The 25,424-nt window shown below is 42.6% G+C and overlaps 2 protein-coding genes across 2 annotated transcripts; both read left to right on the top strand.

Moving 5' to 3' along the window:
- Positions 1-6,545: 6,545 nt before the first annotated feature.
- On the top strand, positions 6,546-15,339 carry LOC311319334 (ras-related and estrogen-regulated growth inhibitor-like protein; the record flags this gene model as incomplete). Its single annotated transcript, XM_084450860.1, has 5 exons — positions 6,546-6,597; positions 9,292-9,348; positions 9,472-9,545; positions 12,859-13,007; positions 15,051-15,339. The coding sequence occupies 5 exons, from the start codon at positions 6,546-6,548 to the stop codon at positions 15,337-15,339; spliced, it is 621 nt and encodes a 206-aa protein (XP_084306986.1).
- A 4,211-nt stretch (positions 15,340-19,550) lies between these two features.
- Positions 19,551-23,170, top strand: LOC311319228 (rhombotin-1-like; the record flags this gene model as incomplete). The annotated part of the gene is made up of 4 exons (XM_084450720.1): positions 19,551-19,572; positions 19,866-20,079; positions 21,351-21,476; positions 23,065-23,170. 4 exons carry the CDS (start codon positions 19,551-19,553, stop codon positions 23,168-23,170), a joined length of 468 nt encoding a protein of 155 aa, XP_084306846.1.
- Between the last annotated feature and the right edge of the window lie 2,254 nt (positions 23,171-25,424).

A 25,424-nucleotide genomic window follows, 5' to 3' on the forward strand; every position in this document is an offset into this window, starting at 1 on the left:
ATATTTCTAAATCATATTGTAAATAAAGATACTGTATGATGATTTATTTTGACCGCCTGTATGCAGGTGTAAATAATACCTGAAGAATGAGTGAAGAAAGGGTGATTGTTGCCATATCCAAAGAGATTAGTTGGTCAGCTAAAGAAGATGCAGAAATTGAAGATAAAAGTTGAGATTAAACAAAAAGAAGTAGCATACTCGTCTTTCATTCTTTCAGTTTGTCTGCCATCAGCGTTTACATTTCAAAGCACTGATTTTGACATTAAAGCACAAGTTCACTACTTTGGACTTTAGGGTCTATTCCCGGTCTGTCTTCCATGAACCTGACACTTAGAGACTAATTTCCCTGATCAACTCATACTACAGTTGTTCTGCAGGATCCCACTCAGCTGGAGGCGAGCAGGGACATTTTGAAATACTCGCTGCCCACGCGCCTCCATCCAAACGTGCACATAAACCTGTTTTACCTGCTGTATAGAACCGTGTTATATGACACATGAATTGTGATGCTATGTTGCTAGATAGCTAGCTACTAACTAGCTTGTAAGCCCTAACACAGTATACTTATTATATTTTATAACAGCAATGGTTAGTACTTTTTCCAACATCTCATTGGTCCCATTGACTTCCATTGTAGCCAAGTGTGTGCCTGCAGAACAACTAGCTACTGAGGTGATCATGGAAATTACATACTGCATACTACTACTCAACAGAACTCACAAGTGCATATCCTTTCTAAACAAGTGACTAAGAGCATAATCTAGTGTTAAAGTCAAAGTGCAAGAGCAGCAAAATACTTAGTCTCTAAGTGAAAAAATAAAATAAAAATATTATAATTACACACACACACCTGTATGTAGTCTCTAAGTGTTCCTGTAAAACTGACTGAGATTAGGCTTTAAAATCCAAAATAGTGAACTCATCCTTTAAAACATGATCTTAAAGCCCCACTCAGCAGAGGAGGTCAGACTCTGCTTTTTATTCAAGGTGATTATCAAGGTATTTCCTATCATGTTGAGATAATTGTCACTCTTTCTATATTGACTGTATTTGGTCAAGTCTCCCTTTCAAACACCCACTAGAGGGTGTGCTTGCATGTAATCCCTCTTGCTTTTACAGGGCCACAGGTTTTGAAATGTGTGTAGTTCAAAATGTCTACTCACTAGATTAGTTGACTTGCTCGAACCCTTAGCATTACTGTGAATGTCCTCTTGACCCATCTAGTCCTATATGAAAACACAGGAGTCAGCACCTCACATTCATGAAGCCGTAACACTACCAAACAGGTATTGCTGGGATACACTAGCATGCCTTCATTTAAGGAATGTACACTAATGAATTCCTTGATGTACAGTGGCAGGTTTTGTGAGGCAGTTTTAATTACAACACTTTATCTTTTAGTTCTTTTCAACCACAGCATAGGGCTGAGCTACCATGGTGATGTTACATTAGGACACACAGTAGGACAGTCGGGGTAAGTTGTGAAGGCATAACATTGTGGACATGAATCACTTCTGAAATGACATGTGCCTGACTAAGAGTTGGTGTAATCACCTATGATGCAAAATGTACAATTTGGAGTAAACTACAAGTGTTTCACCATTAGCTTTAATCACTAGCCTACAGTAAATAATGGAGTGATGCTAACCGAAGTTTACAGAAAAATACTGTCTTTCTTTCTAGTCTCTGGATTGTGCTTTAGTTCTTGATGGTCTGTCTCTGTTTATATTCACGTTTTTGCTGGATACCTTTTCACATTTTCATTGGGAAGCACACAATTCATCAACTTAGAGCTCTTTGAGCAGTTCCAAGTCCTCCAGACTGTGTGGGATGCTAAAAATGTAGCATGTTTGATAAAAAAAGAAAAGAAAAAAGATGATTATAATCAGAAGATGATTAGAATCAGGAGAGTCTGTTAATTCTAAATATCTAAGTCACTACATTGATGCTTTTCATTCCAAACTCCTCTTCCCCCATAGAGACTGTACAGTGCTTACACTAATAGACACTAATACGACTTCCTTTGAAAACATTCCATTAGTGTCTTTGATGTGTTTGTATATTCTAAGGTGTCCAGATATGACAGTCAGTGAATTATGGCATATGGAAGAAGATAAGTGCTCTCTTTTAAGCCTGTGGCCTTGTGGGTGATGTTAAGTAAAATTTCCAAATTGACCATGAGATCTTATCAAAGGGAGTACACTCATGCACATTCTCCTTTCAATCTCATAATAAACTCCACATGTTCTCTTTGACTGCAGTCAGGATGAATCACTATACACTTGCCATTTAAGGATAAGGATGGTAAATGGACTGCACTTATAGTGCTTTTATCCAGAGCGCTTTACAATGGCCTCTCATTTATCCATTCACACACCAATGGCGGCAGGAACCATGTTGGAAACAAGTGTTCACACTTTTACATGTTTATCCCTTGTATACTGTTTGTTTCTTGTCTTTTTGATATCCAATTGAGTGAATCAACCAATCAACCAATCAACCAATCAACCAATCGATCAATCAATCAACCAATCAACCAATCAATAAATCAATAAATCAATAAATCAATAAATCAATAAATCAACCAACCAATCAATCAACCAATCAACCAATCAACCAATCAATCAATCAACCAACCAACCAACCAATCAATCAATCAATCAATCAATCAATCAATAGATCAATCAATCAATCGATCAATCATGTACGTGTGTAATAAACAACAACATGGGAAGGACTGACTGCTGCCTCCTGTCTTCCTTACATTTGCTGCACTATTTAATTCCTTTGCTATTTCAACCCTCACCCTAAGCTTTCGGAATAGGACTACTGTATGTTGAAATGTCTCATTGAAGCCCAAATTTGGGAATTTTTTAGGAGTCTGGGAGAGCAGTGAACACAAATCATTGCCCCATGAAAAAAGAGGCAAGGATGTCATCACAATGTAATTTTGGCTTGGAAGTAGACTGTCTCACATGCAGAAACCACACACAGAGGTTTTGTTTGCATTCAAAGAGGAAAGACTGAGATTAAACAAAATATTTAAATATAAGGGAATGACATGACTATATGAGAAAGAATGTACTGCCCAGGCTTGGTGGATTCCACAACACTTTCACTTGTTGGGGCACCATTCGTTATATGATCATGAAAAACAACTTGGCATGGCTATGTGTTGTAACCTACTGCTCACCTGAGTAATATATGTTAACCATCTTGTCTAAAAGGGCCAATCAACAAGTATCAAATGTACTAAACTTAAAGATACAACAACAGTGGTACATTCAAATCAAATCAAACTTTATTTGTATAGCGCATCTCATACACAGGCAGGGGGGGGGCATAGGTTCCACATTCCTGCTACATTGATTGAAGTCCTAAATCCTGGAGTATTTCATTACTGCATTGTTAAGTCATCGCGTCTCAGCCCTAGAGACATGCCTAGCAGACGTGATGTCATGATGTGGTGCCCTAAGTCTTTCTGACTGAGATCTCTCCAAGGCCGTGCTGAGAGGAAGAGAACAGGATGCTCTTTGAAGTAATGTTGAGTTTAGGTTTATACTACCAGTCAAGGGGAAGAGGTTGAGTAATCACATGTTGCTTCCTTGAGTCTCCAGTTTCACCGGCGTTGTGTGTGAAATGTGTTAGCTGTTCGACTAAACTAACTTTCCTCGAGGGGTGTCAGGGTTCAGTGTTTCTTTATATGAACTGTTCCATCCTAGAAGAGTATTCTGGTGGGGATCAGTGTGTTGTGTTGATAGTCTAACACTAGCAACTGAGATGTCACTTTAAAATGTTTAGCCTTTGTGGGATTTTTTATTACTGACACAAGGAGAAAGAAAGACAGAGAGTTTGTGTGTGTGTTTGTGTGCGCGTGTGTGTGTGGCATGTGAAGTGTGATAATGCTGCAGCCATGTGTAGTTCAATCTGCCATTTCGCCTGATTAGGTTGTGATGGATGGCTGGGTGTTGAACACACCACTGTGGGATTTGATCTCTGAGTTGGAATGTTAACTTTCATTGAGATAATATTTGATGATAAGAGACAGTGAAAGAGTGCACTTTCTAATTCAGTATTTAGAAATGTTGATTCAGATCTTTCACTTATACCACCATCAATCCCATTGATTTCTATAGGTGAACAATATTGTCTTACTGTATATAAGACTCCAAAGATTTTCAGATTCAGGGCAGATCTACATGATTATAGAAGTATATATGGTGGTAGCAAAGTGATGAATGAAACCTTTTTTTCCCTTAGCAGGCATGGAATATCAACAGTTTTGCATGACTAAATGTGGCATGTAGTTCAGATGCATATCTGACCACATAAATAAAAGTAAGTCAAAAAGCCATACTGTAGGTCAGTCCTATAAGGCCTTGTGTTTCTATAAGTGAGGCAGCTTGGTATACTAACAGGACTGTGCCCGTTTCTGTAGCATAATGTAGCATATAGTTTCTGTATCACTTACTCCCTAATGTTGAGTGGTTGGATTTACTGTGTATAGCAGCCCTAACACTATGCCGGCCTGCTGTACTGAGCGCTACAAAAATCTAAACACAGTCACAATTTTGGAGAGAAAGCACATACTTGGTATGTTAAACATGTCAAATGCCTGTTCTTTGGAACCTCCTGCATTATGAATGCCTATAGATTGTGCTCTCATTTCATGCCTGTTAAACATTGGCGTTTTGTTTTTCCCAATCAGTGTAAACGCCTGAGTGAGTGCAGCCAAGTTATAACAGTCTTTTTTCCCAGGCGAGGGTACGTGAGGCTTTCTTCTGGAAGAGGGTCAGTGGCTTTGCAGACAACAGAAACAGGATCAAATGAAACGTGTTTGGAACAGTTTCTGTTGTGTGCAAAGTCAGTGATCCTCTTCCAGAAGAAAGCTGGGACCAATTGGAACCAAGCCCAAATGCTTAGCGCAGACAAGAGCAGGTCAAGAAAGAAATGTGGTTGAAATCTAAAGTATATTTCTTTTTTGGCTGGTGGTACCATCTAAATTTAGATTGTAATAGATGATTGGACAGTTACGTGGGCCACGTTTTGTGAGGTGGGGAGGCGCTGTATTACAGAATGACTTGAACCAGGCCAGGTCCAGCCTGGCTTATGTGCGTGGCTGGCTTGTTTCTGTTCAGGACTGGTAGGACGGAAGCTAGTCATGCCACTGAAATAGCTGTGAATAGAAATGACATGGACACATCAGTTCCAGCACAATGAGAGCGGGATAACCAGTTAGCTCATGAGCTCACAACAACTAGCAGCAGCTTCCATAACATTAATGGTAGCGGTCAGTGGCTAAAGCAGTTACACTGATGATAACATAAAGTCATCCCCACCGGATGGGAGTCCAATGCTCTGACCGCTACTCTACTTGTGCAGTGGAGATCAACGGGTTGGTTTTGGTGTCCTTCTTCCAGACCCTAGTGTGGGTTGGGGTTAGAATAAGGGTTGGGGTTAGAATAAGGGTTTGGGTTGGGACAGGATCTAACCTATTAGGCAAGGGGTAAAGGTTGGAGTGAAAGGATGAACATGTGGAGGTTTGGGGTATAGTCCCATAAAGTCATCTCCAGCGGGTCTTGAACCCCAGTCTCCTGGGTGGGAGTCTAATACTCTCACCATTACTCTACTTGTGCAGTGGAGATCAGCGGGTTGATTTTGGTGTCCTTTTTCATTTTGGTGTGCTGGGACTACTGCCTCTTGTGGTGCCAAAAGAGAAATGCAGGCCAACATTGTCCGGAGTGACGAAGGGAGGAAGGGAGGGAGTGATAACCGGACAAACGCTATACTAGGTGCGCTGGTTTACAACCACGCACAAAAACATTGTTATTACAGTAATGCCCTTGGTTGGTGAGTTAGTAGTGAGTATATTCTTTCAGGGCAGGATAAATTGCATTATCAATAGATTTTTGGAAAGCTTTATTGAATTTCTCTCTGTAAAATATTGGTTGAAGCCTTTCATGAAAGATCACAGATGTTCACCAATAATAAGATCAGTCATGGTGTAACTGCTGTACTTATTAGATAAGAACCAGATAAGAACTTACTGTACAGAAAGACAGAAAAACATCACATGGCACATGACCCTCAATACTGTAGCTTGAATATGTTTGAGGAACGGTTGAAATATTTATTGACTCAATTACCTTTTACCTTTGTGTCACCTTTTCTGAGGTAGGAGGGGGGGAAAGAGATATATAGACACTGAGAGAGACATACTGCAGAGTGAGACGGAGAGACAGAGAGAAAAAGAGAGAAAGAGAGAGGGGTGGTGTCTTGTAAGAGGGATCATTTGTTTTCCCCCTCTCTGACTTTAAAAGAGAAGCAGCAGCTCTTTAAAGGGGGCAGTCTGAATCAAGGACCGGTGCTACTCACACCAAAGGCATCGCATTAGTTGGCGTGAGCCTGACGCTAACTGGCAGCCAGACACAACACAGACGCAGTCCAGGACAGGACCTGAGAGAGACCAAGAGGAGTCTACACATACACTGCACAGAACAAGACCTGAGAGAGACCAAGGGGAGTCTCCACTTCACAGAGCAGACATGAGCGACATCAAACTGGCCCTGCTGGGCAGCAAAGGGGCTGGCAAATCAGGTGAGAGGATCCCGGTGTATAATCTATAAAGAGATGTATCAAGTGTGGGTGACAGGAGGACAGGAGGATGCTGAACCGTAAACTACTGTAATACCACCAACCCAGCAATAAAGAATCTTGAACCTTGGGTGTACAGGAGATTACAGTATTCAGAGAGGAGAAGGTGTGCAAACTCATAACACGTTAGGTACTGAGCCAGTTACTGTAGCACAAATCCTCTTATTAATTTGATATTAATTTGACAAAGGGACATACGTTGTCAAGAAGTGCACAGTCAATAAGTTGTCTCCCATCCGTGATGCATGGAAACGTGATATTTTCTTCATGATTATGAATATATGAAATGTTTTAATTATTTCATTTTATGTGCATATATTTAACTCCCAGGGCTCTAAACTCTGTGTGGAAAGTAGAAGGCCCCCTGAGCACTTTCTTGAGAGCACAAATTACTTTTTTCACCTCTATTATCTGGCAAAGATGCGACGTGCACAAGACAGTTTTTTTGCATGCGTCGTGGCAACGCAAAGCAGATGCAGTGTTATACTGTTCGAGCATTTGTGAAACTATACCTGTTGGAGCACACAATCACTGATTGGCCATTTAGTCAAACCAAATTACTTAATTAAAAAATCCGATTCTCGGCATTCCAGCATTTACTGCACCTTAGGACTGCTGAAACTGGCTTTTGTCTGTGGCGGGATGTTCATAAACTGGTTAAATGTTTCAACCTGATGACCTCTAGTGTGGGCGTGGCATGCCGTCTATGTGTGCGTAATAGCTGTTAGCTACTGTATAGCCCGTGTGTGTGTGTGTGTGCCCGTGTGTGTACGTGCGCACATTGCGTGCCACTTGCTGACTGCTGTGGGTAGTGTGTAGCGTTATCACTAATTGGCTCTTTAGTCGTCCCAGATTAATTAATGTCAAAGTCAGGTCCTGTCACTGTCTGGTACCCGCGCCTCATATGAACGCTGTCAGGCCGACGACGTCCGAAGAAAATGGAAACAGACAGAGATACAGAGGTTTGCGTGTCTGGTGTGCGTTCTTCTAAACTTATTCTCTGCCAGCGAACATGGAAGTCCAAAGCACCGCTCAGTGGTGCAGAGCTGGGCTTCATACATCGTGCTCTGAAGACCCTTAGACTCCCCACCTAATGGTGTGAATAATTCCTGGATTACACTAAGGCATATTTGCCAAAGAAATCATACATTTTCCTCCGTTTGCACCTAGCAATTACACTACCCCGGTGAAAACGACCCTTGAATTCAGAGGCCTTGGGATATGCCTCAAAGCGTATTCGGGCTAGAAAACTGGAGCTGCGTTGCCTTCAATCTTCCAAAAACGCCAGAGCAATTGCGGATCGTTTTCACGGTCCGAATACGTACAGTAGCCATGCAAATACGCGTTAGTGTAATCCAGATGTAACTTCGTCACGGTTGGACACATATACTGTATGACTTAGCCATACTCTATCTCTGATCAACATGATCAGAACATGAAACATGATCAAACCACCTAAATAAGAGTCCTCTGATGTCATAAGAGCCATAGTGTACATGAGTGACGAAAAAACAAACAAACAAACAAATGTACAGGGGTCGATGTAGAGTCCCTTCCAACCAGACTTTTTAACTACTGACAACAACATCTAGTGGCTGGCTGCTTTTCTACATTCTTGCGTCTAACAGTTGCTTCACAGGAGAATGTGTTCACCTTTCACTCAGTGACCCAGGATAAAAATGTGAAGAGTGTCTGTACTGTAATTCTCTTCTTCTCTGTGTCTGGGCTGAAGTCCCAGGCATACGAAGTCCTGTTGAACATCAGTGTTCAGTGACAGCGGCGGTTGGGAGGGAGTGCTAGTCCATGTGTTTAATGAAACCTCGGGGGCGTCCCTGTCCGGCCTGCCAGACAGGGCAGAGTGCAGAGTGGTTTCTGTGGCGATACGCTGGGCTATGGGGGCAGGAAGCTCGCTGACCATGGGGGGGGGGGGGGGGGGGGCGGGGAATGTATGTGTGCGCCCCTGCTTTTCTTATTAGAGGTGTATGTGGGTGCGTGAGTTTGTGTGTCTTAAGGTGTGTGTGTGCGTGCATGTACAGTATGTTTGCTTGTGTGTGTGTGTGTGTGTGTGGGGGGGGGGGGGTTCGCGCATGTGCATGCAGTTGTATGTGTGTGTGACAGATGGAGAGTGTGTGTCAGGTGTGCATGTGTATTGTCTATTAATGTGTGTTTATCTATAGGAGTATCTTATATATGTGTATGGCTGTTTGGAAGAGCATAAGTGTGTGTCCCTGATTTCCTGCACGTACTGTTCTGTGTATCGCCTATAGTATGTCTCAAAGAGCATGTACATTCAACTTGACATACTTTGACTCCAGGAATCCGTTCCAAGTTAGGAAGAGTTCTCCAGAGTTTCAGCATTGTGTGCTGCGAACGTAAACCTGGTATTTTATTGAGACCGATGTCTGTGCCCCCACAGAACAGCCCAATAAAAGCTTCACACAGAGGGGGTTCTGTGTGCTCCAAGTCTGGAAGCTAAATCTACCGTTTAGATTGCCAAATGTGCACACATCCTTCGAGTTAAAGTTTCATCCCCCCTACGATGCACCAGCGAGATCATATGAGACCGTTTTTTCCGCCACCATCTCAGACGGACGCGTGTGTAATCAAGTTCATTTTTTGTCTTTGGTTTTCCTCCAGCTGTCCTGGTGAGGTTCCTGACCAAGCGCTTCATTGGAGAGTACGCCTCCAACACCAGTGAGTGCTCCGGTGTTAAGGCGAATGTTGTAATGTCTTTCTAAAATGATGTTGATAAAACAATGCTTATGTGCTTTATGTGTAGGCCCTACATCCTGTCTGTGTTATTTTTCTCTGTTACAGATTCCCTTTACAGAAAAAGGCTCTCTATTGATGGCCGTCAGCTGAACCTGGAAGTGTTTGACCCATGCTCCCAGGTCTGACATAACCATAACTTATATTCAATGTTAAGGCAACGTAGCAGTTGTGATAAACGCCCATGACCTAAATCATCCCCGGCTAAAATGTTTTCCAGGCATATATCCAATCATAAATATTAAGGATGCACACCCATATCATTGTCCTAATTTAGATTGATTTCTCCCCATTTGACGCTCCAAAATGTAAACAAGTTCGGAGTAGAAGCGTCAAGGCAGCTTGACTCGCCTCAAAACGCTTTTGGTGCGTGATCGGCCATTTAAAACAATTGGTGTACTTCAAAACGCTAGCGTCAGACTCTTCCAGTGCGTCTGGGGCTTTAGAATAGCCACCAAAAGTGTTGAGGTTAGGTGCATTGTGGGTACAATTGTCATTAGTTATAGTCATTATATTCCACATTTGATCATGTTGGATGGATCAGAGATAGATAATGGCTAGGTCATGTGTCCAACTGTGATGAAGTAATACAGTTAGGTGAAAGGCTGTGAGGTTCGGCCATACTTTAGAATGGACTGCAACGCTTTCTACATCCATGATTGATAGGGTACGTGCATAGAGGTTCACGTTTCAGATGTAACTAGCCCATACACCTGTTGATGTGCACGTCACAACTCCACAGACCTGGCAAAAATGCTGAAGCGATATGATTTTTCAATCTATTTTGTTTTGCTGACATTATGTCAGGATCCAGATTAAATAAATCCCCCTAAAGAGTTGACGTTTATGTGTGAGACTGCATTGCAAGCATGTTTCCTTATTGTTATCAAACAATTTAAACTGTGCATGAGGTAATGGTCAAAGTAGTTGTTTAATTCTGGGGATGTGCTTGACATTTCAAAATGACACAAAAATATGTGAGGATATGCTGAAGCAATAAGATTATTCAATGTTGTTTGTTTTTCTAAAATTATGTCAGGATCCAGATGAAATGAATCCCTGTCAAGTGTTGTTGATGTGTGAGACTGTTACGAGTATAAATTGTTTTTTGTTATCAGATGATCTAAACTACAGTATGTGTGAGGCAATGGCCATTAGTTGTAGGCTTAATTTATTATCACATCAAAAGGACGATCATGTGCTAAACTTGCACTTGAGAGAGAACTTGTTAGTTGTCCATTCATGTTAGCTGCCACATGAAATAAATCAGCCAAATTTCTTGAACACGTGAGAAAGGGTATGTGTGCGGTGCGAGAACGGGCTTGCACACAACGGGGCGCGTGCGGCGCGGACCTCCGGGAATGCGAGCACAACTCTGCTTTGCAAATGTTCATAATTATGCAACAGCAAATTTAAAAATGAAATTGAAAAATCAGATAATGTATGACATATGTGCCCATGTGCATTTTCAGATATATTGGCCAACCCAGCGAGTAGAAAAGTTGAGTCAGACAGAGTTTCCTCCATTTTATTGTAGGATGTAAGATGAGGATTTCTGTATAGCGCAGGAGTTTGAAGCCCAGCTCTTCAAAGCTCCACTCTCTGAGAATGCACTTCCATCATTAGCACAAAGACCATTCATCATAGGTGGGCGGACAACATGTTTACCGTGCACTTGTTTTTCAGCTGTCAATACCAATTCTGAGTAATGAGCTTGAGGTATCTGCCAATACCAACTACCGATACAGACTATTTGTGTTCAGATCACTAGACAGGTGTATACAAGCCCTGACAGCTGTGGAGGGGCTCTAAAGCTAAAAGCTCTAAGTGGAAAAAAGCCCACATGTTATGGTATCTGATTGAAAAATACAGTAGCATCCCAGATACTGGATAGAGTACTTTAGAGCCAGTATTGGCCGATATCAAAACTTGGTGATAGTATCGGTGCATTCATAATCAATATCCCATCAAACAAATCACATGGCAGCTTTGGGGTTATGTTAGGGTAACATGAAGATATACAGGCCTGTTATGTTGGGGTTAGAATACACGTGTCTGTTATGTTGGGGTAATGTTAGGACACACGTGTCTGTTATGTTGGGGTAATGTTAGGATACACATGTCTGTTATGTTGGGGTTAGAATACACGTGTCTGTTATGTTGGGGTAATGTTCGGATACACGTGTCTGTTATGTTGGGGTAATGTTAGGATACACGTGTCTGTTATGTTGGGGTAATGTTCAGATACACGTGTCTGTTATGGTGGGGTAATGTTAGGATACACGTGCCTGTTATGTTGGGGTAATATTAGGATACACGTGTCTGTTATGTTGGGGTAATGTTCGGATACACGTGTCTGTTATGTTGGGGTAATGTTAGGATACACGTGCCTGTTATGTTGGGGTTAGAATACACGTGTCTGTTATGTTGGGGTAACGTTAGGATACACGTGTCTGTTATGGTGGGGTAACGTTAGAATACACGTGTCTGTTATGTTGGGGTAATGTTAGGACACACGTGTCTGTTATGGTGGGGTAATGTTCGGATACACGTGTCTGTTATGGTGGGGTAACGTTAGGATACACGTGTCTGTTATGGTGGGGAAATATTAGGATATACGTACATGCCTGTGACCTGGATCGTCCCCCTCACCCGTGTTTATCTGATCCATAGCTCACTTAAAGCCGGGGATCGGATGAGATTTACGACGGTATCCGGAGGCATGCGAGCCAATGGGGCTGCCTTTGAAGGAGAGAGCCATATAACCCGGTTGGTGCTTAGCCAACTAGACCAGAGACCTGAGAGGATGTTTATGACAAAGTTTTGCTTTATTGGAATCGTCTAACCTGCGGCCAGGGGAGAATGGCCTATAAGCAACAGACTTTCTCCTCTGGGCCTCACTGTAAGCCAAGACCTTAAAGGAATGCTACAGCAAGTATGCATTCTCCTCTCTGTATGTGTCTTTACACTGGCCCCTTCATAAAGATGTCTTTAGGAGAAACAGAAGGGGAGGTGTGGAGTGGTTTTTATTTACGGCGCTGAGGCACCTGTGCCTGAGGGGGTCAAACACATGCTGGTCTTTGCTATTGCTGTTTTTTTGTTTTCAGGGTCTTTGTTATTGTCAGGCACTAAATGTCTCCAAATGAACAAGGCTAGCAGAGATGCCTTCTGGGACTCATGCTGGCTCAGTTGCAGGAACTGTTGGGATTTGATCATTTGACAACTTCACACATGTACATACGACTAATAAGACTGTCCATATCATGAATAGACTGAGCAACTTGAGGCAGATAAATTATTGGCAATAAAGCAGATGACCAACCAACGTAGCTCTATGGTCAGTGAAACAAATACGAACTGCGAGATCCTGAATTGACCTGAGTGTCGTCAGGTGCTGCGATTCCTAATGAGGGCTGCCTGTGATGTGATTGGCAGATCTCGGAGGCGAGGTGTATCCTGGAGGAGCCGGTGGACTGGGCCGACGGCTTCTTGGTGGTCTACGACATCAGCGACCGGTTGTCCTTCATCAACGCCAAGCACCTCCTGCGGGAGATCAGAGAGGCACGGATGGAGAACTGTAAAGGGTGAGCACTCGTCTGTCGAGGGAAACATGAAAGGTGCATTACAGAAATTACATTAGAGGTCCATTCCACTTCAGACAAGGCGTGATTTATAAAATGGAGTGCATGTACTGTATGTACGGTAATTGAATGGTTTATTTTCCATACATCATCGCATAGTATAGCACTCTAATAGCTCAACATGTCACAATATACAGGTGCATCTCAGAAAATTAGAGTATTGTGGAAAGTTCATTATTTTCCGAAATGTAATTCAAAAAGTGAAACTTTCATATATTATAGATTCATTATACATTTCAAGGCTGATTGCCTCCTTGCCACGCTCCACGTTGATGCAGTAATTTGTGCAAAAGGAGCCCCCACCAAGTATTGAGTGTATAAATGAACATACTGAACATACTGTACAATCATAAAGATTAAAACAAAAAGACTTGAAATATTTCACTTTGTGTAATGGATCAAGAATACATGAAAGTTTCACTGTTTAAAATAAATTACGGAAAATAATGGACTTTTTACCAATATTCCAAGTTTCTGAGATGCACCTGTAAGGCTTGTGAGACTGAAAAGTAATTCAATCAAAGCCAACATCCAGGTTCTAGGTTAAAGAGCTTCCTCGACATTATGTTCTATTTTGGTGCATGGTGCTGACAAAGAGACTGCATTAGAGATGGAGCCTGGAGTTATTTGGGGAGAGAAGATAGGGCAGATAAATACCTTGTTAGGGATTCACCTTAGACCCGTAGCAAAACAGGACACAGACAAGAATGTGAGCCAGTCATATCCATCATACGGTCATAGACCAAAACATCTCAGACAGCACTGGGAAAGGCCTTATTTAGGTAATGAATATATATATGGAGGTCAGAGTCAGTGGTTTGGAGAGTCTGAAAAAAGAACTGACTAGGGTTCCAGCCCTAGGCTTAGTTGGATTAATTACCTAGTTACAGTAAATGAACTCAAGCTCAATGGTCCCATTATACGGCTTAGTAGAGGCAATGCCTTGGTAATAAAAACAATTACGTTGTTATTGTTAAAGGAGTAGTAAAGGGAAAATGCATGTTTACCCCTATTTTAAGGTTACTTATGATCATATACAATGGTTCAGATCAAAACGTTGACAAAGCTAGCATTTTCGAGAAAGTTGATATAATTGCTCTACCACCGTTTTGGTCATACAATGGATGTGGGTGGGCATCTTGAAAAATCATTCAAAAACATGTTAAACTCTCGATTTCAAAGACAATAAGCTCACCGAAGGTATAATTGGTGTCCGTTGGTGTTCTGACATCAAATTTGTCGCAAAGTATAAATCCTGTAGGGTTTTATTGATCATTTTATGAAATCCATTGACTTGTATTGAAGCGACCGTTGTTGTACTTGTATTGAAGCGACCGTAGATGTGTAGATCAATCCGCAGAGGTGATTCAGGAAGCGGAACTACTTACAGTAGCTATTGTTATTGTTTATGTTGCTAGACTACCTAGTTTGCAGAAATTTACCTAGTATGTGCTGCGACTAAATATGCTAAATATTTTAAAAAGCCTTTCCATATGAACTAGAATCTTACTTTATGGCGAATTATATATCAGAACGCCAACTAACACTTCGGTGAGTTTTTTGTCTTTGAAATCGAGAGTTTAACATGTTTTTGAATGATTTTTCAAGATGCCCATCCACATCCATTGTATGACCAAAACGGTGGTAGAGCAATTATCAACTTTCTCAAAAATGCTAGCTTTGTCAACGTTTTTATCTGAACCATTGTATATGATCATAAGTAACCTTAAAACAGGACTAAACATGCATTTTCCCTTTACTACTCCTTTAATGATGTTACCAGACGATGTTCTTATGCTGTGGAGTATTGTTTGTGATGAATTCTATCAACAACTACAGTACTGTATCAACAGCAACTGATTGGTTAGAATAGAAGTAGCGTTAGAGTGAACGCTATACTAGTCAGTTTATTGCTTGTTGCTGTTCATGTTTGTAATAAATTGAGCACCAACCAGATCCCTTGGCCACTGTGTCTATCTGTACCAGGGAGATGGAGGTGCCAGTGTTCCTGTTGGGAAACAAGCAGGACCTGTGTCACGCCAGGCAGGTGGGTGAGGACGAGGGCCAGCGCCTGGCGCAGGACAACCGCTGCCACTTCCAGGAGGTGTCGGCGGCCGAGAGCTACCAGGACATCGGCAACCTCTTCACCCGGCTCATCCGCAGCGTGATGGAGCACCTCAAGTGTCGCGCTGTGAGCCGTCGCCGCAACAGCGGCCCCAAGTCCATGGCCAAGCTCATCAACAACGTCTTTGGCAAGAGGAGGATGTCTGTCTGAAGTCAATAAGATGGACTGTGATTGGCTGACAGATATATGTGGCCTCTATGGACAACAGATGGACTCTGGGGGATATGAGCATTGAGTGAGGGTAATAGGGTCACTATTTGCCACAGGGCCCCCTTCCTATAGATGCTAATTATTTTCTTTTCCAAGGGGACAATTCACAAAGGAATTTGTGCGTTTCTGATGTCAAGCTGATTTGTAGTTCTTCTCCTCTTTAAAGTTAGCCCACTGGCGACAGGGGCAGGTGTATTGTGATCTATGTTGTCTGAATTGGAAACATTTTCTACACACTGTAGGCTACGGATTGGGTGTTACTTTGCAAACTTGAATTTGAAGAGCCAGAGCAATGTACATATTTCCCCACAAGGGTATATGAAACGGATATAAAATCACACATTTGCTCTCCCTAATAGCTTAGTGTTAAGTATATACAGTAAGCATATTAGTCAGGCTCAGTATACTCTGATTTTAACTTTCGTTGGATTTTTGGAGGGATTTGCAAAACGATACATTTTTGGAAAGGTTATTTTAGGCTATAAGGAATCAGAAAATCAATGTTTCCATTTGGAATTTACAAAATGGCTACTGTAAAAGTTACATTTTAAGGTAGAACTGATTAAAATACATTGTGTGAATGTTTCTGTAGCCATCTTCAGCATCATGACGTGCACGTTTAGACCACAGTATGGTCATGCTTAAGCAACCTTTTTCATTAGACAGTCTCTATACATCATTATAATAATAATCATCATCACTTTTGTGTATCACAGGATGGGAATCATCATCGTTCTGGCGCTGGCTGCTCCATTGACACGTCGGTACAGGCTAACCCGGCTAACTTGGCTTAACTGCATCCGTCAGCATCAACTGTCAGCGTCCATCAAAAATCAAGAAATGAGCCTCTGCGTTTTTCTAACGTCAGACACAGGCAGCGAACGCAACACAACGGCTGCAGCGGAGCCGCTGTCATTCATTACAATGGATTCATTTCCTTAGCGTCCCGATAGTTGATGGTTGACGTTGACGGACCCAGTGTAGCCAAACCATAAGTCCTTAGCTCTGCAGGAACATCTACCAGAAGAACAGCCAGATTCACACTGGCATTGGACCATCTCAATGATGGCCTTTGGGGCTGAGAGGACCGGGTCTTTGGTTTCAGCATGCCATCCGAGTGTTTTAAAGGGGTCCACGTTTGCAAAAATAACTTTTTCATTGTTTTTGCACGTACATTTGAGTCTCTGATGGGCCTACTATCACACAAAGTATGAAGTGAAACAACCCAGTCACTTTGTTGTGGTCAGCTGAAATTGCAGCATTGTTTACATAAATACAGACACACTGAGACATCATCTTCAAGTGACATCATCAGCTACTGTTTTTTTCTCAGTGCCCAGGCTGCCTAATGCCCTTGAAATTCAGCTTAAATTTAATCAGTTCATCCCAGCATAGATGGCAATTAAGATAAACCAAGTGACTCTCCCCTCCCCTGCGCACCCACGCACACATGCACACACTCACACACACACACACACATACACACACACACATACACACACACACACACACACACACACACACACACACACACACGCACTTCTATTTGATCATATCTCTGCACTGGTGACTTTGATATGTTCGGGTCTCGTTCTAATAGCTTCAGCTCGCACGTTTCAACGCTTCCTCCACTCTGCTCCCTCTCTTCTCTTCTTCCTCATTCCCTCCCTCTATATCTCCCTCTCCTCTCTTCTTCCTCATTCCCTCCCTCTATATCTCCCTCTCTTCTCTTCTTCCTCATTCCCTCCCTCTATATCTCCCTCTCTTCTCTTCTTCCTCATTCCCTCCCTCTATATCTCCCTCTCTTCTCTCCTTCCTTTCCTCAGCCCTCCCTCCTCTATCTCTCAGTATTTTTCTCCTGCTGAGCAGTGGAGATGAATGGTGACAGAGTTTGTCCCACACGGCTGCAGGTCACTGATCTTATTTGGCTCCTGCCTGGAAGAGGAATTGGCTTTGGGAGAGAAGAGGGCCAACTAACCTGGGAAGGGGAGCCGCCACAAGGCCACGAGAGCCAATCAGAAAGGCCATCGATTAGTCCCGTCCACCCCCCCCCCCTTAATCTTACAGTCAGTGAGCACATCTCAGCTGCAATCTCCAGCCGGGCTCAGACTGTGGAACAGGCAGGAGATTGAATCTCTCCCCAGCATTTAAGATTCCATCCAACTGCAAAGGAGCAGATCATAATTTTTTCCTATACAGTAAGAGTCGTAGCATGTTTGTCATTCCTTTCAAGGAATAGAATACAGGCATGTCTAATAACACCCATACAATAAGACCTAGGAAGAGGCTTGTGGCCAAAAAAAGTAATGTAGGCAACAAAGAAAGTATCATTTTAACAACACTAAAGTATAAGAGCCAAACGGCAAAAGAACCCATGATACATAATGAAACTGAAATAACCAAATGTTGGACTGCACTTATACAGCGCCTTTCTACCTTAACGGACAAAGCGCTTTACAATGTCATTCACCCTTTCACACACACCTTCACACAACAATGGTGGCAAGCTGCCATGCAAGGCACTATCCATGCTCATTGGGAGCAATTTGGGGTTCAGTGACTTCCTCAAGGACACTTTGACACGTGGACAGGATGCAAGGAATCGAACCGCCAACCCTGCGGTCATCGGACAACCCGCTCTACCTCCTGAGCCACAGCTGCCCATGTTACTGGAACATTCTTTCAACGGAGAACACATGGAGTAGCAGATGGCGAAAAAATCAGACTGTTGGGAACACTTACCACTGCTAGCCTCGCCCCCCACACCACACACACACACACACACACACACACCATCATGACATCCTATTGAGGTCTGTCAAAGCGTACCCTTCCCCCATTCATCTCCTTTAGCAATCTGGGAACGCAGAGTAACGATGATTAGCAAACGAGTGCATTTCATTAGCTGAATCAATGATTAAACTAATGGACTCCCACGCGTCTCACAAATGTACAACAATTCAAAACTCTAGAGATCGTCAGCCGAGTAATTAGTCTCTTAATCATGCCTGTCTTGACAGGTGTAATTATCAGATGAGACGCAGAGTGATGATATAGCTCAACCATGTGGGTAATTGGGATGGGTGAATTCGCGTCAGGGCGGTACGAGCAGAGCAGCGATGATGAGGAGGGATATGGGGCATGCTGGGTCTAGTTTGGGGAAGATGACTTTTAGGCGCAGTGCAGGTCCAGTTACAGTCCAGTGATGACACTGGTGAACTCTACCTGCGTGGTAAACGAGACTTTTAGGGGTCAAAGCTCACATTGTCCACAACAATATTGCAGTGCACATTAGGGTGCTAATATGCCATTTTGAGTGTGAAATGTGCCTTGATGACAATTGATGTAGATTGTTGACACACACACACACACACACACACACACACACAGCTCACAATTGATGTAAAGATCGAGCATGCACGCGCACACACACACACACACACACACACACACACACACACACACACACACACACACACACACACACACACACACACACACTTCAATCTCAAACTAATGATAGGAGTGCCCTGAGGATAATTGCTGTCCTTGTACTTGAATAAGCTAATTCAACAACACCTCCGGCGCCGGCAGCCCGTCCTGAGTGTGTGACTGCGTATTGAATAATTGATTCAAAGAGGGGAGGGGCCACTCATCAGATCGGAGCATAATGACTTTATATAACTAATTAGCAGGGGGCTGGAGTGCTGTTGACACTTTTGCGGAGCATTTTCACCAGACTGTCGAGAACATGCATTAGAGGCGGGACCACGATTTACTGGCATGCAAGGCAAGAGAAATATAGGCTTCGGACAGTTGTGTGATTATATTAGAGCTTTTCAAGCGAAGTAACCTGGAAAACGGCATCGCAAACCGGTCAGTTCGCATCCCATGTCTATTCGGATATTACATTTTTACGCACACGAAGCTTCGACAATTTTGGCTTGAAAACGCCGTGAGACGAGGGGTAGGGCGAGAAAGAGATAGAATAATCATGCACATCGTGTGGGTGACACCTCTGTCAATTAAAAAATTAACGACATTGACTGAATAACCTTGAAAACCATCGGGTTTGGGTCCCTGCGTCGAGGAGAGCAGTGTTGGAGCCGCGCGAAGATCTTCTCGAATAGGATCGCGTTCTTTCCTGAAGGATGGTGTTTGACAAGGAGGAGAGTGAGTGCTCTAACTGGTTTGCTTTGAGTTCTGTCCACTATATATTATGCATGGAGATGCTGTAGAACATAGGTTATTATTAGACTCATAGTGAGATGATGGTTGTAGAATGGTGTGGAGTTAAAACTTTATCCTTTCATCCTTCAACCAAACAAGTATGGCTAATTGGATAATTGGTATGCTACATTACATTACATTAGTCTAACACCTCCTGGCCATTTGTAGGCATTAGACAAAGCCCCAAAGCATGGGTATCTGTGTGCCTATGCCTCTCTCTATATCTGCCCCTGCAGATGTATCCCTGGTGTCTCTCCACTCTAAGGGGAAGCCCACAGGCTGTGCTGGCTGCAACCGGAGGATCAAGGACCGCTTTATGCTCCAGGCTCTGGACAGGTACTGGCATGAGGACTGTCTCAAGTGTGCCTGCTGCGACTGCCGCCTGGGTGAGGTGGGCTCCACCCTCTACACCAGAGCCAACCTCATCCTCTGCAGACGAGACTACCTCAGGTACAGTATGAATATTGGCGATCATCAGACTCATCCCAAATGTCCAATATTCTCTCTGGCGCCTTTAGCAAAGGTTGGAGACATTTTATGGGCGGCTGTATCTAAGTTGGTAGAGTGGGTCGTTCAATGATCGAAGGGTCAGTGGTTCGAATCCCAGCTCCTACTGTCCACATGTCGAAGTGTCCTTGAGCAAGACACCTAACCCCAAATTGCTTCCAATGAGCAGGTTAGCACCTTGCATGGCAGCTACCGCCATTAGTGTGTGAGTGTGTGTGTGAATGGGTGAATGAGAGGCCATTGTAAAGCGCTTTGAGTACCGCTAAGGTGGAAAAGCGCTATATAAGTGCAGTCCATTTACCATTTACCATTTAAGTTACCGAAAGGAGTTTCTGATTCACTAATTTTACTCATTGCCCATTTGGTCCACAGAGATAGTGTGGTTATGGGACTGATTCTGTCATACCCTTGTACTAACTCAGTAACCTATGTACTATAGGACTGCGTCATCACTACCCTATGTAGAGACAAAGAAGAATGGCTGCCTATGAACCCCTGTATGTCTTCCCCATACTACGAAACTCATGTGCGAGTCTCATGTGTGTAAAATCCAGCTGGATTTGGTTGAGGCTAAGTCTCTCATTAGCCACATTGGTTTTAGCAGGGTAGAACCCCTTTGACAGTTTAATTGGTCAAATTGCCTCCTGTTTTTCTCGTCATCACAACGATCAGGACCAAAGCCTTTGAAGAGTGGGATTAGAACCATGTGATTGGTTTTAATTGGACCATTAGTAGAGAATTAGCATCAAGGCTGGTACCCTCGTTAAGGAGAAACACCAGACACATACCATGGCTCGTTAGAATGTTCTGGTCATCAGGGTTCGCTTGCTTTTATACACTCGTTTGTCACCCATTAATGTCATTTGTCATCAGGAATCCTGGCCCACTCATGTACCAGCCTGCTCATACCTTATCTATAGATAGGGTTCTTGTTAATACTTTAAACTAGAACATTCATCACAAGGGTTATGAAAATAAATAATTGTTCTCAACTAAGCCAATATTCAATAATGGTAAAAACCCATCAGGTTTTCAAATTAGTTTTAGCTAAAGTGACCTTTTCTTCCATACTGAATGCAACCAATGACATCACCTGACCCACTCTTCTCTCTCTCTCTCTGTCTCTTTCTATCTATCTCTCTCTCTCTCTCTCTCTATCTATCTATCTCTCTCTCTCTCTCTCTCTCTATCTCTATCTCTCTCCCTCTCTCCAGGCTCTTTGGTATGACAGGGAACTGTTCAGCATGCAGTAAGCTGATCCCTGCCTTTGAGATGGTGATGAGAGCCAAGGAGAATGTCTACCATTTAGACTGCTTTGCCTGCCAGCTCTGCCGCCAGAGGTAAGATTACGCTGAGCAATTAGCTGATTGAAATCGATCGGATTCACTTCTGACTTAGCAATGAGCTAACTCCCATTTTGCTCCCAAATGCACATTTCTTGCAAACCAAGACTTGCCTGACAATGTTAGCCTTTATGGTCTTTAATTAGCTTAACATATGTTGAGGTATGCTTAAAAAATATTTTTAGGCACAGTCAACCGTTAATTATTTACCTCTAAATAAAGGCTTATACAGTACTATTGCACAGCTTTCATGCTGTTGTGTATCTTATGAATCAATTTCTTCCTTTCTTTTGCCTCACCAAACTGTGAAATCTTACGTTTATGGAGTATGACATTTTCCAAATGATCCACATTCCAAAGCTTTAGTTTGTGGGTATGGAGAATGTGAGATCCAATCCTGTGAAAAATGTCTTATCACTAGTAGCCAGTTATGCCAAAGAGACTGTACCAAATATGACTGACAAAACACGTCTTTCCAGGTTTTGCTGAATAGGACAAACTTTTTGAAGGATTTGAAGGCCTTTCACCTCCATGAATACAGTATCTGTGTGGCCTACTGATGTGATTTAGAAAAGCAAGGCTTTTGAAATGCCAGGACTGAGTATGTCTCTTAAATAACAAAAAGGGACAACTTAAAAGCTGTAACAAAAAATAAAGCCTGTATAAGCACATCCATTTGAGAAGGTCTTTGCACTGTAACTGTGTATAAGGTGGTGAGCCGCGGACACACTGAAACAAACCACCTTAACTGTTTTGGATGGCCTGAGTTGAGGTAAAGCACAGTCAATGTCCAAGATTCTATATACAGTATACAAAGGTTGACCCTGACCCAATTCTTAACATTGTTGATGTATAATAATAACAATAATAACTTTTTGTGTAGCACCTTTCACACAAATAAATGTGATCAAAGTGCTAGACAACAGCGAATTTACATGCACCAAGTGCTTCTCATAAAAATGGATAAAATGAACAAAAAGCAAGGAAAATAAGATGGAAGATAAAACAACATTTTAAAAAGCATACCAATACAATATCACAAAGCAGTCCCACAAAGTAGTAGTAAAGTAGTTCATAAAATCCAATTATCAATTTCTGAGATGCGTAATTAGTCCGTTCTATGCCCTTGTGAACCATACTGTGCATGTTTGTATTAGCTACACAGTGACTCTTAGTAGACCAAGGCCTACTTCACACATTTGTATAATTCATACAGCGAGTACCTTCAAGATGACACCGTTGGCGTACCTCAAGGTTTCTGCTAAACCTAAAAATTGTGATTGAGGATCCAATCCTCATACCACTAGACCAGAATTTCCTACGAGTAATACACAAATAGCAATTGAGATGTGTAATTGTGTTTCACTCAAACACCCTATCAATTTAGTATTGTATGTGACAGTCCTGCTACCGTACATGCCCCTAGTGGGATGATGGAATGCAACACATACCTTTACCATGTTGTTTTTTTAGAGATCACACGTGCAGTCTGTCAACGGTATTGATACAGTAGACTACACAGAAACGGTCTTTGAACGTTAACTGTGTGTGTGTGTGTGTGTGTGTGTTTGTTTTCTCCTTGCAGATTTTGTGTGGGGGACAAGTTTTTTCTCAAGAACAACATGATCCTTTGCCAGCTGGACTACGAGGGAGGGAATAGTAACGGCACCACTGAGAGACAGGTTCAGTGAGTGATTTTGCTCTGCTGGTCAGGAGCCGGTGAATAATCGAGTGGACTAGTCCTCATCAATGGACAACGAGAGCGTAGACGGACACAAAGGAGATGCATACACAAGTTACCGATGCACAGACTTGCGCAGAACTGTGTTTGGACTAAACAACTGGTAGCTTTCAGTGCCAAGCTGCAGTTATTGATGACATTCTCATGGGTTTACAGGGATGATGTGGAAGCAAAGCACCAAATGCCGCAGGGACAGACTGCTTAAAGAACACTGTGTCTGACCAGGAGCCCTAATGCAAATGCTTTTCTGGTTGGTGTGGGTGAGGAAAAGAGCCTGAGTCACTTATTTTCTGGCCGGATAGTGAAAGTACAATTTTTAACAGAAATTCTGTACAGATTTGGAGATGTTTAGTAACATCCGAGCTAAACCAGGTATCATTTCTGTACAATCATTTGTTTGTTTGTTTACTTCGAAGTTAAAATGGGCAGGATGGGAGTAGACTTGAAACTGGATGATTATACTGAATGATACATTTGCTTGTGCTGATTTCGTTGAAACATTTTCATGTAAAATCTATAAATACAATAATGAATGCAAAATAAAATAATCTGTTTATATTGAGTAAAACAAATATATTATTGGGCAACATTGCACTGCACTGTAACAGATTATTTATATTCTTGCCTACATGGATTGTGTGTGTGAAGTATCCCTTGGAACAATTTCTTCTACCTCTCACCAATTAACCTCTAGAAAGGCATGGATCCACACAGCACAAAATAACAGCTCTTTGACAGGGTTTGTAATGAGCACCACCCTGTATTCATCACTCTCATTAATACCTCTCCACTCTACTTAAGTAACCAAGCCAGGAGCCCATCTGGGTTACGCTGAAGTAAGCCCTCACCTTGATCCTTGCTTTGCAACTACATCTGATACCCTAGACTACACACGCCAGCGTTTCAAAAGCCTTCTCGTTTTGGGTAGGCTAGACTACTGAGCACACAGGAAGTGTGGCTACTGTGCCTCATATTACATTTGAGGCTATATTCCTGCAAACAGAGAGGTATAAAAGCTGGAATGGCTGATCTTATCTTCAGATGTGGTTATATGTTATTATTTTATTATAATTTTTTTTTTTTTTTCAAAAAGGCTAAATAAAAATGAAAATCATAGAACTTTTAAGTAGCCTAATAATAGATCCCTCATGCGTGGGTGCAGTTCTAGTGCCATCTACCGGAGAGGTGTGTAACAGAGAAACTACACTTCCGTTTTTCAGCTGCGGTGAACAGGGATGTGTAATGTGTAGGCTACACAGATGGGAGAAGCGCACAGCATCAACCTGACATTGTTCAATGTGAGATTTCGTTATCTGTTAACAAAACTGTGAATGTCAAAATGCCGATGTCAACATTTCAGAAGGTGACGCTCGTCACTTGCCTCGTGCTCTGCGTCGCTTTGCTGCTTCCTAAAATGCTGTTGTCCCGGGGGAAGAAGGATGCTGCACAGACCGAAGGTATCCATCCTTTGTGCTTCTAACTAACGAACTACCTAATCATAAGTAGCAACGGAAGCTACTTGTTTTTTGTGTGTACGTACGTGCCTTTGCCGTGTTTAGCAATAATTTCGTACATCATAGGCTACTCGTTATTAATGGACTGATCCTTAACGATAATTTGACATCCCTGGTGAGGGCGCTCTCATCACAACATCGCATTGGTATCAAATTAGCCTACAGGGTAGCAAAGGCTATCATTAGGCCTATACTGTAAATTTCATGCATATCAACTTGCAAATTAAAGTGAAACTTTCACATGACTAATTCACCATCTGCATTTGCATTGACTATTGCTTTTTAGACCAAATTTGTGGGTTGATATCATTAGTTATGGTCACCATCTCAGTTTTCAAGGCTGACCTGTCAACATCTCATTTCAGCTGGCCCAGGGCGATTCCCTCCGCTGGTGCACCGGCAGATGGCCCCAGACAGCCAGGGTCAGAGGGCTGCAGCGGCGCCGTCCTCCAGGGCCCACAACAGCGAGGCCATGGCTAGGGCTAAGGGTGGCGGCACCGGGGCCGGGACTGGGGGGAAGTCTAACTTGGCAGGGCAGATCATCCCCATTTATGGCTTTGGGATTCTGGTGTACATTCTCTACATACTGTTCAAGGTGAGATATTGGATAGTCCACTCCCGTTCAAATGTTAATATTTTACATAGACAGTCAGACCATTAGATGAATGCATCACATCTCTATGGTATGCA

The sequence above is a fragment of the Borostomias antarcticus genome (genome assembly GCF_949987555.1).
Source record: "Borostomias antarcticus genome assembly, chromosome: 16".
NCBI lineage: Eukaryota > Metazoa > Chordata > Actinopteri > Stomiiformes > Stomiidae > Borostomias > Borostomias antarcticus.